Source organism: Zosterops lateralis (assembly GCF_965231275.1).
Source record: "Zosterops lateralis genome assembly, chromosome: 31".
In the NCBI taxonomy this organism is placed as follows: Eukaryota; Metazoa; Chordata; class Aves; order Passeriformes; family Zosteropidae; genus Zosterops; species Zosterops lateralis.
In genome coordinates, this window is record NC_139791.1 from 375,633 (window position 1) to 388,563 (window position 12,931).

The 12,931-nt window shown below is 39.9% G+C and overlaps 1 protein-coding gene across 2 annotated transcripts; it reads right to left on the minus strand.

Moving 5' to 3' along the window:
• Window positions 1-2,032: 2,032 nt before the first annotated feature.
• Window positions 2,033-12,776, minus strand: TMEM147 (transmembrane protein 147; the record flags this gene model as incomplete). Of its 2 annotated transcripts, XM_083880647.1 has the most annotated exons (7): window positions 12,542-12,774; window positions 11,412-11,481; window positions 10,150-10,215; window positions 8,578-8,714; window positions 5,053-5,137; window positions 4,315-4,436; window positions 2,033-2,153 (listed from the first exon to the last, which is right to left on the minus strand). In XM_083880647.1, the coding sequence occupies exons 1-7, from the start codon at window positions 12,616-12,618 to the stop codon at window positions 2,033-2,035; spliced, it is 678 nt and encodes a 225-aa protein (XP_083736773.1). In that variant the 5' UTR covers window positions 12,619-12,774. The 2 variants fall into 2 exon arrangements, with proteins under 2 accessions (XP_083736773.1, XP_083736772.1); XM_083880646.1 differs by lacking the exon at window positions 2,033-2,153 and having other exon boundaries at window positions 4,091-4,436; window positions 12,542-12,776.
• Window positions 12,777-12,931: the final 155 nt, after the last annotated feature.

Here is a 12,931-nt window from a genome sequence, read left to right on the forward strand (position 1 = left end):
CGGAAAAATTGGGGAAAATTTGGGAAAACTGGGGAAAAATTGAGGAAAATTGGGGGGGAAAATTGGGAAAAATTTGGGAAAGAGTGGGAAAAAATTGGAGAAAAATTGGGGAAAAATTGGGAAATTTTGGGGAAAAAATTGAAGAAAATTGGGGAAAAAATGGGGGAAAATTGGGAATTTTTTGGGAAAAAAATTGAGGAAAAATTGGGGAAAAATTGGGAAATTTTTGGATTAAATTGGGGAAAAATTGGGGAAAAATTTTTGATTTTTTTGGGGATGGGGGAGGGGTCCCCCCGTCCTTGAGCCGCCCCTCCCCCCCTCCCCCCCCCTTATCAAGATGGGCCTTATCGGGGTGGGGGAGGGGCGGGCCCAGCTCCCTTTGTGCCCCTCGTTAATCATTAATTATTGATTAATCATTAATTGATTAGCGATTAATCGGTGATTAAAGGGTTGAGATAACCAGGGGAAGGACACGGAGGATTTGGGGGTCAATGGGGGGAAAAAATTGGATTTTTTGGAGGAAAATTTGGGATTTTTTGGGGGAAAAATTGGATTTTTTGGAGGAAAATTTGGGATTTTTAGGGGAAAAAATTGGGAATTTTTGGGGAAAATTTTGGGAAATTTTTGAGGGGGGAAATTGGGAATTTTGGAGGGAAAAAATCGGGATTTTGGGGGGGAAATTTGGGATTTTTTGGGGGGAAAAAATTGGGAATTTTTTTGGGGAAAATTTGGGATTTTTAGGGGAAAAAATTGGGAATTTTTTGGGGGGGAAAAATCTGGATTTTTGGGGGAAAAAATTTAGGATTTTTGGGGGAAAATTTGGAATTTTTGGTGGAGAAAATTTGGAGTTTGGGGGAAAAAAATTTGGGAATTTTTGGGGGAAAAATTGGGAATTTTGGGAGGGAAAATTTGGGATTTTTAGGGGAAAAAATTGGGATTTTTTGGGGGGGAAAAAATTGGGATTTTTGGAGAAAAAATTAGGATTTTTTTTGGAAAACTTGGAATTTTTGGTGGAGAAAATTTGGAGTTTGGGGGGAAAAAAATTTGGGATTTTTAGGGGAAAAAAATGGGATTTTTTTGGGAAAATTTTGGGAATTTTTTGAGGGGGGAAATTGGGAATTTTGGAGGGAAAAAATCGGGATTTTGGGGGGAAAATTTGGGATTTTTTGGGGGTAAAAATTGGGATTTTTCGAGTGGAAATTGGAAATTTCGGAGGGAAAAAATTGGCAATCTTGGAGGGAAAATTTGGTAATTTTAGAGGAAAAAAATTGGGAATTTTGAGAGTGAAAATCGGGAATTTTGGAGGAAAATTTTGGGAATTTTTTGGGGGAAAAAATGGGGAATTTTGAAGGAAAAAAAATGGGAATTTTGGGGGAAGAAAATCGGGAATTTTGGGTGTAAAAATTGAGATTTTGAGAGGGAAAAAAATTGGGATTTTTTGGAGGGGGAATTGGGAATTTTGGGGTTAAAAAATGGGAATTTTTGGAGAAAAATTTGGGAATTTTGGGGAAAAATTTTGGGAATTTGGGGGGTTTCCAGGTGTGTCCCCAGCTGTCCCCAGGTGTCCCCAGGTGTGTCCCAGGTGTGTCCCCAGGTGTGTCACCAACACCCTGAGCACCCCCAAACCCCCAAATAAACACACAGGTGAGTCCGCCAGGTGTGTCCAGGTGTGTCAATCTTTATCCAGGTGTCCCCAGGTGTGTCCAGGTGTGCCCAGGTGAGCCCAGGTGAGTCAGGGGGGCGGCAGGAGGGGGATCAGGACCCTCAGAGCCCCCAAACCCCCCAAATAAACACACAGGTGAGTCCGCCAGGTGTGTCCAGGTGTGTCAATCTTTATCCAGGTGTGTCCCAGGTGTCCCCAGGTGTATCCAGGTGTGTCCAGGTGTGCCCAGGTGAGTCAGGGGGGCGGCAGGAGGGGGATCAGGACCCTCAGAGCCCCCAAACCCCCCCAAATAAACACACAGGTGACTCCTCCAGGTGTGTAAATCTTTATCCAGGTGTGTCCAGGTGTCCCCAGGTGCGCCCAGGTGAGTCAGGGGGGCGGCAGGAGGGGGATCAGGACCCTCAGAGCCCCCAGCCCCAGCGCAGCCGCCCCCAGCGCCCGCAGCCCCAGCGCCCCCCAGGGGCCCAGGCCCAGCGCCTGCCCCGCCCACCTGGGGAGGAGACAAAAAAAAGGAAAAAAAGGGGCGTGGTTTTAGTGGAAAGACACGCCCACTTTGCTAAAGCCACGCCCATAATTGGGTGGTTACACCCCCTTTGTTGGAGGAGAAACCACGCCCACCCCGCTAAGCCACGCCCCCTTTAGGTTGGGGAGAAGCCACGCCCACTTGGTTAAGCCACGCCCATAATTGGGTGGTTACGCCCCCATTGGTTGAAGGAGAAGCCACGCCCATATTTGGGTGGTTACGCCCCCATTGGTTGGGGGAGAAGCCACGCCCACCCCTTTAAGCCACGCCCACCCGGTAAAGCCACGCCCATATTTGGTTGGTTGTGCCCCCATTGAGTGGAGAAGCCACGCCCACCCCACTAAGCCACGCCCCCTTTGTTGTGTGAAAACACGCCCACTCCTCTAAGCCACGCCCACCCCACTAAAGCCACGCCCCCTTTGGTTGTGGAGAAACCACGCCCACTCAGCTAAGCCACACCCCTTTGGTTGGGGAGAAGCCACGCCCATTTTGTTAAAGCCACGCCCATATTTGGGTGGTTAAGCCCCCATTTGTTGAAGAAGCCACGCCCACTTCACTAAAGCCACGCCCCCTTTTGTTGGGTGAAACCACGCCCACTTGGTTAAAGCCACGCCCATATTTGGGTGTTTAAGCCCTCATTGGTTGCTGGTAATAAGCCACGCCCACTTGTTAAAGCCACGCCCATATTTGGCTGGGTAAGCCCCCATTGGTTGGGGGAGAAGCCACGCCCACCCCTTTAAGCCACGCCCACCCGGTTAAGCAACACCCACTCATCTAAGCCACGCCCACTTTGCTAAGCCACGCCCATTATTTGGGTGGCTACACCCCCATTGGTTGTAGGAGAAGCCATGCCCACTCATCTAAGCCACGCCCACTCAGTTAAACCACGCCCCAATCCCGAGCCACGCCCCTAATTGGGTGGTTAAGCCTCCCATTGGTTGGAGGAGAAGCCACGCCCACTTGTTCTGAGGTAATGGGCAAACCTCATTCATCCCAAGCCACGCCCCTTTCTCCCAAGCCACACCCACATTCCCCTCTTCCCAAGCCACGCCCCTTTTCCCTATGCCACGCCCCTTTATCCCAATCAAAACTCAGTCCCGCCCCTTTTCAAGCCACGCCCACAACCCCCACCCCGATTTAAGCCACGCCCCTTTCTCCCAAGCCACGCCCCTTTATCCCAATTCAAACTCATGTCCCACCCCTTTTTTAAGCCACGCCCACAATCCCTACCTTGATTTGAAGCCACGCCCCCTCTGGCCCAGGCCACGCCCCCTTTTCCCATCCCCATTCACACTCAAGCCCCGCCCTTTCCCAAGCCACGCCCACAAACCCAAATAAGTCTCAAGCCACGCCCCCTTTTGTCCAAACCACGCCCCCTTTTAAAGACATTTACAGTCCCCTTCCCAAGCCACGCCCACAAATCTGTGGGGGTTTAAGCCACGCCCCTTTTCCTCCAAGGCCACGCCCCCTTTTAGAGCCGTGCCCAAGTTTCAGTTCCAGTATAAACCAGTATAAACCCACCCAAACCAGTTCCCTCCCAGCATAAACCAGTCTAAACCAGTATAAACCAGTATAAACCCACCTAAACCAGTATAAACCAGTATAAACCCACCTAAACCAGTATAAACCAGTATAAACCACCCAAACCAGTATAAACCAATCCATCCCAGTCCCCTCCCAGTCTCTCCCAGTATAAACCAGTCCAAACCAGTATAAACCACCCCAAAATCCCCCAAACCAGTATAAAATCCCCCAAACCAGTATAAACCAGTATAAACCAGTACAAACCAGTATAAACTCACCTGATTTTCAGCCCCTCCTGGGCCACCATCACCACCCCACCAGTCCAAACCAGTCCAGACCAGTATAAACCAGTAAAAAATCCCCAAAAAAACCCCAAAAAACCCCAAACCAGTATAAACCAGTACAAACCAGTACAAACCAGTCCAAACCAGTACAAACTCACCTGGTTTTGAGCCCCTCCTGGGCCACCATCACCACCCCACCAGTCCAAACCAGTCCAAACCAGTATAAACCACCCCAAACCAGTAAAAAATCCCAAAAAAAACCCCCAAAAAAACCCCAAACCAGTATAAACCAGTACAAACCAGTACAAACCAGTACGCACCCCAGCAGGAAGCCCTCGTAGGCCGCCGCCGCCAGGAGCCCCCCCAGGGGCAGCCGCAGGGGGGAGGGGAGGTCGTGACGCCCCGAGGCCCAAAGGAGGGCGGCCGCCGCCACGTGACGCACCTGGGGACCAGTATGGACCAGTATAAACCAGTATGGACCAGTATAAACCAGTATGGACCAGTATAAACCAGTATGGACCAGTATAAACCAGTATAAGTCAGTATGGACCAGTATAAACCAGTATAAGTTGGTATAGACCAGTATAAACCAGTAATTAATCAATAATTAATCAGTGTGGACCAGTATAAACCAGTTACCGACCTGTTACTGACCAGTATAAACCAGTATGGACCAGTATAAACCAGTATAAACCAGTATAAACCAGTATAAACCAGTATAAACCAGTATAGACCAGTATAGACCAGTATAAATTGGTATAAACCAGTATAAACCAGTATAAACCACTAATCCAGTTCCCTCCCAGTCCCTCCCAGTTTGTCCCAGTTTATCCCAGTCCATCCCAGTTTGTCCCAGTTCCCTCCCAGTATAAACCAGTAACTCCCAGTTTATCCCAGTTCCCCTCAATGAACTCCCAGTGTATTTATGGCTCCCCCTGGTGGCGGCTTTGGGAACTGCAGCTCCTTCCCAGTAACTCCCAGTTTGTCCCAGTTTGTCCCAGTTTGTCCCAGTCCCTCCCAGTATAAACCAGTATAAACCAGTATAAACCAGCGCTCACCAGGCTGATGTTGGAGTCCAGCCCCATCTGGAGGTGTCTCCAGTCAAACTCCACCCCCCGGGCCCCGACCCACAGCGGGACACACCTGGGCAGGTAAAAAAAATCATAAAATTTAGCTCAAAATTTTAAAAATTTATCCCAAAAAATCGTAAAAAAAATCCCCAAAAAATCGCCAGAAAGTCACAAAAAATCCCCCCAAAAAATCCCCAAAATTGCCGCCAAAAAATCATCAAAAAAACCCAAAAAAAATCCCCAAAAAATTCCCTTAAAAATTCCCCAAATCCCCCCAAAAAATCCCTAAAAAATCCCCCCAAAATCCCCAAAAATTCCCTTAAAAATTCCCCAAATTCTCCCAAAAAATCCCAAAAAAATCCTCAAAAAATCTCCAAAAATCCTCAAAAAATTCCCCCACAAAACTCCTCAAGAAAACTTCAAAAAATCCCCCAAAAAAGCCTAAAAATCCCTGAAAATGCCTTTAAAAATCCCTGAAAAAATCCTCAAAAAATCACACAAAAAATCCCTAAAAAATCCCCAAAAATTCCCCCCAAAAATTCCCCTAAAAATCCCTAAAAAATCCTCAAAAAATCCCTTAAAAATCCCAAAAAATTCCTCAAAATCCTCAAAAAATCCTCAAAAATTCCCCCTAAAAATCCTCTAAAAATTCCCCCCAAAATTCCCCCCAAAATCCCCCCAAAATCCTCCAAAAATTCCCCCAAAATTCCACTAAAAATAATTTTAAAAATCCCCAAAAAATCCCACAAAAATCCCCCCAAAAAATCCCTGAAAATCCAAAAAAATCACCTCCAAAAATCCTTTAAAAAATCCCCGAAAATTCCCCAAAATTCCTCTAAAATCCCCTTTAAAATAATTATAAAAATTCCCCAAAAATCCTTTAAAAAATATCCCCAAAAAACTGTAAAAAATCCATTAAAAATTAAAAAAAAAAAGCGCAAAAATCCCAAAAAAATCCTCAAAAAATCCCCCCAAAAAATCCCAAAAAAATCCTCAAAAAATCCCTCAAAAAATATCCCAAAAATCTCCAAAAATCCCCTGAAAATTCCTCAAAAAATCCACTAAAAATCCCCCCCAAAAAAATCCTCAAAAATCTGAAAAAAATTGCCAGAAAAAATCCCTAAAAAATCCCCAAAAAATCCACTAAAAATCCCCCAAAATTCCCCTGAAAAATCCCATAAAATATCCCAAAAAATCCCTGAAAAAGTCCAAAAAATCCATTAAAAAAATTCCAAAAAATTCCCCAAAATTCCCCCAAAAAATCCTCCAAAAATTTCCCCAAAATTCCACTAAAAATAATTTTAAAAATCCCCCCAAAAATCCCAAAAATCCTCAAAAAATCTCCAAAAATTCCTCAAAAAATCCCAAAAAATCCCCCCAAAAAATCCTCAAGAATCTGAAAAAAATTGCCAGAAAAAATCCCTAAAAAAACCCCAAAAATTACCTGAAAAAAATCCTCAAAAAATCCCCTAAAAACTCCCCCAAAATCCTCAAAAATTCCTCAAAAAAGTCCCCAAAAATCCTCAAAAAAAAAATCCCAAAAATCCCAAAAATCCTCAAAAAATCTCCAAAAATTCCTCAAAAAATCCTAAAAATCCCCCCCCAAAAAAATCCTCAAAAAATTCACAAAAATCCCCTTAAAAATGATTTTTAATATCCCACAAAAAAATCACAAAAAAATGCGCAAAAAATGCCAAAAAATCCATAAAAAATCCGAAAAAATGACTAAAAAATGCCTTAAAAACCCCCCAAAAATCACCAAAAAAATCCCAAAAAATTCCAAAAAATCCCAAAAAATTCCCAAATGTCCCAAATATCCCAAATATCCCAAATTTCCCAAATTTTTCCCAGAATTCCCACCTTGCAGTGAGGAGTTCTGCACTGGCCCAGCCCAGGGCGGCCACGAGGATTCTGAGCTCTCCCCTCCCCAAATCCCCCCAAATCCACCTAAAAATCCCCCAAAAATCCCCCAAAAATTGCCAAAAAATCCTCAAAAAGTCCCTCAAAAAATCCCCCAAAAATCCCAAAAAAATCCTCAAAAAATCTCCAAAAATTCCTCAAAAAATCCCCCAAAAAATCCCCGAAAAATCCCCAAAAAATCCCCAAAAATTCCTCAAAAAATTCCCCAAAAATCTCAAAAATCCCTAAAAATTTCTCCAAAAAATCCCTGAAAAAACCCCAAAAAATCTCCAAAAAATGCCCCCAAAAATAATTTAAAAATCCCAAAAAAATCCCCCCAAAAATCCCACAAAAAATCCTCAAAAAATCCCCAAAAAAATCCCTTTAAAAATCCTCAAAAAATCCTCCAAATTTCCCCTTAAAAATAATTTTTAAAATCCCAAAAAATCCCATTAAAAATCCCCCAAAAATCCATTAAAATATCCCTAAAAAATCCATTAAAAATCCCAAAAAATCCCCCTAAAAATTCCCCGAAAAATCCCTAAAAAAATCTTTCAAAAATTCCTCTAAAAAATCCTCCAAAAATTCCCCCAAAATTCCATGAAAATTATTTTTAAAAATCCTTAAAAAATCCCATTAAAAATCTCTTTAAAAATCCATTAAAAACCCCCAAAAAAATCCATTTAAAAATCCCTAAAAAATCCATTAAAAAATCTCAAAAAAATCCATTAAAAATCCCCCAAAAAATCCTCAAAAAATCCCTCAAAAATCCCCCCCAAAAATCCCTGAAAATCCCAAAAAAATCCTTCAAAAACTCCCCCAAAATTCCACTAAAAATAATTTTAAAAATTTCTAAAAAACTCCTAAAAAATCCCAAAAAAAATCCATTAAAAATTCCCTTAAAAATCCATTTAAAATCCCTAAAAAATCCATTAAAAATCCCTAAAAAATCCATTAAAAATCCCTAAAAAATCCATTAAAAAAATCCCAAAAATCCTCAAAAAATCCTCTAAAAATTCCCCAAAAATTCCCTTAAAAAACTCATAAAAATCCTCAAAAAATTCCCAAAAAAATCCCAAAAAAATCTGAAAAAAATCTGTAAAAAATCCGAAAAAATGCCTAAAAAAAGCCTTAAAAAATCCCCAAAAAATCCCAAAAAATCCCTGAAAAAGTCCAAAAAATCCATTAAAAAAATTCCAAAAAATTCCCCAAAATTCCCCAAAAAAATCCTCCAAAAATTTCCCCAAAATTCCACTAAAAATAATTTTAAAAATCCCAAAAAATCCTGAAAAAAATCCATCAAAAATTCCATTAAAAATCTCAAAAAAAATCCATTAAAAATCCCAAAAACATCCTGAAAAAATCCATTAAAAAATCCCTAAAAAATCTGAAAAAAATCCATTAAAAATCCCCAAAAAATCCATTAAAAAAACCCGAAAAAATACACAAAAAAATGCCTAAAAAATACAAAAAAATCCCTAAAAAATCCCTAAAAAATCCAAAAAATTGCCTTAAAAATGCCTTAAAAAATCCCAAAAAATCCCAAAAAATTCCCAAATGTCCCAAATTTTCCCAAAATCCCAATTTTTTACCCAAAATCTCAGAATTTCTGACCTTGCAGTGAGGAGCTCAGCGCTGGCCCAGCCCAGGGCGGCCACGAGGATTCTGAGCTCTCCCCTCCCCCCTCCCCTGCCCAGGGCCAGCTGGAGCCCCCCCAGATCAGCCACGTCCACCGTGGCCCGGAGAAATTCCTGCAAAAAACAGAAAAAATGGGAAAAAATGAGAAAATTTGGGGTTTGGGGAAAAAAATTTGGTGAAAATCGGTGAAAAAATGAGGAAAATCGGTGAAAAAATGGGATTTTTAGAGGGAAAAATGGGGAAAAAATGAGATTTTTAGGAGGGAAAATGGGATTTTTAAAGGGAATTTGGGGATTTGGGGGAATTTGGGGAATTTTGGGGAAAATTTGGGGTTTGGGGAAAAAAATTTGGTGAAAATCGGTGAAAAAATGGGATTTTTAGAGGCAAAAATGGGATTTTTAAAGGGAATTTTGGGGTTTTTAAAGGGAATTTTAGGGAAAATTTTGGGGATTTTTGGGGGATTTTTTGGGGGATTTTTAGGGAATTTTTGGGGGATTTTGAGGGAATTTTGGGGATTTTTTGGGGAGGAATTTTTGGGGATTTTTGGGTGAATTTTGGGGGATTTTTTTGGAATTTTTTGGGTGATTTTGGGGGGAATTTTTGGGTTTTTTTGGGGGGATTTTTTTGGGATTTTTTGGGCAGAATTTGGGAGATTTTAAGGGAATTTTGGGGGATTTTTTGGGGATTTTTTTGGGAATTTTTTGGGAATTTTTTTGGGATTTTTGGGGGGAAATTTGGGGAAGGATTATTTTGGCCCGGAGAAATTCCTGCAAAAAACAGACAAAATGGGAAAAAATGAGAAAATTTGGGGTTTGGGGAAAAAAATTTGGTGAAAATCGGTGAAAAAATGGGATTTTTAGAGCCAAAAATGGGATTTTTAAAGGGAATTTTGGGGTTTTTTTGGTGGAATTTTTGATGAATTTTTGGGGATTTTTTGGGGATTTTTGGGGGAATTTTTGGGGAATTTTTGAGGCATTTTTGGGAATTTTGGGGGAATTTTTGGAGGAATTTTTTGGAATTTTTGGGGTTTTTTGGGGGATTTTTTTGGGATTTTTTGGGCAGAATTTGGGAGATTTTAAGGGAATTTTTGGGGGTTTTTTGGGGGATTTTTTGGGGGATTTTGGGGGGATTTTTCTGGGAGTTTTTGGAGATTTTTTTTGGATTTTTTGGGCTGATTTTGGGATAATTTTGGGGATTTTTGGGGGGGATTTTTTGGGGATTTTTGGGCTGATTTTGGGATAATTTGGGGGATTTTTTTAGGATTTTTGGGCTGATTTTGGGGTAAATTTTGGGGATTTTTTTGGGCTGATTTTGGCATAATTTTGGGGATTTTTTTGGGGATTTTTTGGGCTGATTTTGGGATATTTTTGGGGCATTTTTTTTGGGATTTTTTGGGAGAATTTTTGATGATTTTTTGGGGATTTTTTGGGGATTTTTGGAAGGAATTTTTTGGGATTTTTGGGGATTTTTTTGAGATTTTTTGGGGATTTTTTGGGCTGATTTTGGGACAATTTTGGGATATTTTTGGGGCATTTTGTGTGCACTCACCCCCACCAGGTCGTATCCTCCTGAAGGTCCTTCCCAGGTGGGGAAAAAAGTGGCCAAAAACAACATCTGGGGGAAAAAATGGAAATTTTGGGGTGAAATTGGGGGATTTTGGGGCTTCCCAGGAGAAATTTGGGACATTTTGGGGCATTTTGGGGGAAATTTGAGGCTCCCAGGAGAATTTTGGAGCCAAATTGGTCAATTTTGGGTCAATTTTTGGCAATTTTGGGTCAATTTTGACCAACTTTGGGTCAATTTTGGGTCAATTTTGGCCATTTTTGGGTCAAATTTTGGCCAATTTTGGGCCGAATTTTTGGCTCAATTTTGGGCTGAATTTTGACCAATTTTGGGTCAATTTTGGGACAATTTTGGCTCAATTTTGGGTCAATTTTGGGCATTTTTGGGTCAATTTTGGCCAATTTTGGGCCGAATTTTTGGCTCAATTTTGGGCTGAATTTTGACCAATTTTGGGTCAATTTTGGGACAATTTTGGGTCAATTTTGGGTCAATTTTGACCAATTTTGGGCTGAATTTTGGGCTCAATTTTGGGTCAATTTTGGGCTCAATTTTGGGTCAATTTTGAGCTGAATTTTGACCAACTTCGGGCCAAATTTTGGGTCAATTTTGGGTCAATTTTGGGTCAATTTTGGGTATTTTTGGGTCAATTTTGACCAATTTTGAGCTGAATTTTGACCAACTTTGGGGCAATTTTGGGTCAATTTTTGCCAATTTTGGGGCTCCCAATCAGATTTTGACCAATTTTGGGTCAATTTTTCCCAATTTTGGGTCAATTTTTACCATTTTTGGGTTAAATTTTCCCAATTTTTACCAATTTTGGGGTAAATTTTCCCAATTTTTGCCAATTTTGGGTTAAATTTTCCCAATTTTTACCATTTTTGGGGTAAATGTTCCCAATTTTTGCCAACTTTGAGATAAATTTTCCCAATTTTTGCCAATTTTGGGTTAAATTTTCTCAATTTTTACCATTTTTGGGGTAAATTTTCCCAATTTTTACCATTTTTGGGGTAAATTTTCCCAATTTTTACCAATTTTGGGGTAAATTTTCCCAATTTTTACCATTTTTGGGGTAAATTTTCCCAATTTTTACCAATTTTGGGGTAAATTTTCCCAATTTTTCCCAATTTTGGGGTAAATTTTCCCAATTTTTGCCAATTTTGGGGTAAATTTTCCCAATTTTTGCCAATTTTGGGCCGAATTTTCCCAATTTTTGCCCTTTTTTCCCCATTTTTTTCCCTCTCTCAGACCTTTCCCAGCTGCACCAGCACGTAGGTGGCTCCAGCCTGGACACAGCGCCAAAAAGCCGAATATTCCGACCTGTCAAACCAGTTTAAACCAGTTTAAACCAGTACAAACCAGTATAGACCATTTTAACAAAAAAAAACCCAAAAAAAATCCCCAAAAAATCCAATTTAAACCCAAAAAAAAATCGAAAAAATCCCAATAAAAACAAACAAAAAAAACAACAATTAAAACCTTCCCAGTATAAACCAGTATAAACCATTAAAACTCATTTTTACAAAAAAAACCCCAAAAAAAATCCCAAAAAAATCCAATTTAAACCCAAAAAAATCCAAAAAAATCCCAATAAAAACAAAAAAATAAAAAAAATTAAAAACTTTTCCAGTATAAATCAGTATAAACCAGTATAAACCATTTTAACCAAAAAAAAAAATCCCAAAAAAATCCAATTTAAACCCCAAAAAATCCAAAAAAATCCCAATAAAAATAAACAAACAAACAAAAAAAATAAAAAGCTTCCCAGTATAAACCAGTATAAACCATTAAAACCCATTTTTAGAAAAAAAACCCAAAAAAAATCCCAAAAAAATCCAATTTAAACCCCAAAAAAATCCAAAAAAATCCCAATAAAAACGAACAAACAAAAAAATTCCAATAAAAACCAATAAAAACCTTCCCAGTATAAACCAGTATAAACCAGTATAAACCATTAAAATCCATTTTAACCCAAAAAAAACCCTAAAAAAATCCAATTTAAACCCAAAAAAATCCCAATAAAAACAAACAAACAAACAAATTCCAATAAAAACCAATAAAAACCTTCCCAGTATAAACCAGTATAACCCAAAATAAACAAAAAAACCCACAATAAAACCCAAAAAACCCCCAAAAAATCCAATTTAAACCAGTAAAAACCAAAAAAACCCCAATAAAAATCAATAAAAACCAATAAAAACCATTAAAAACCTTCCCAGTATAAACCAGTATAAACCAGTTTATCCCATTATAACCCAAAATAACCCAAAATAAACCAAAAAACCCACTAAAAAATCCAATTTAGCCCAATAAAAATCATTAAAAACCATTAAAATCCCTCCCAGTATAAACCAGTATAAAACCAGTATAAAACCCTCACAATCCGCTGCACTTGTAGGTGATAAAATAAGGAAAATAAGCGAGGGCGAAGCAATTTCCGAAATGGAACAAAGTCATGGTGGAAATTTTGGGGGTTTTTGGTGAAAATTCGGCGTTTTTTGGGTAAAATTTGAGCAAAATTTGGATTTTTTGAGGGGTTTTTTCGTTCCCTGAGGGAGTTTCCGGTTTGGGGGGCGCGGGGGATGATGGGAAGGGGAAGGTTAGAGGGGACTTCCGGGTTGTGATGTCATGTGTGGGCGTGGTTTAGGTGAAGCCACGCCCCTTTGTTTTATTGATGTGTGTAGTGATGTCAATGTGGGCGTGGCTTAATGAGGCGTTACGTAATGACGTCATTACGTTCGTGGTTAGAACGTGGCCACGCCCCCCAGCG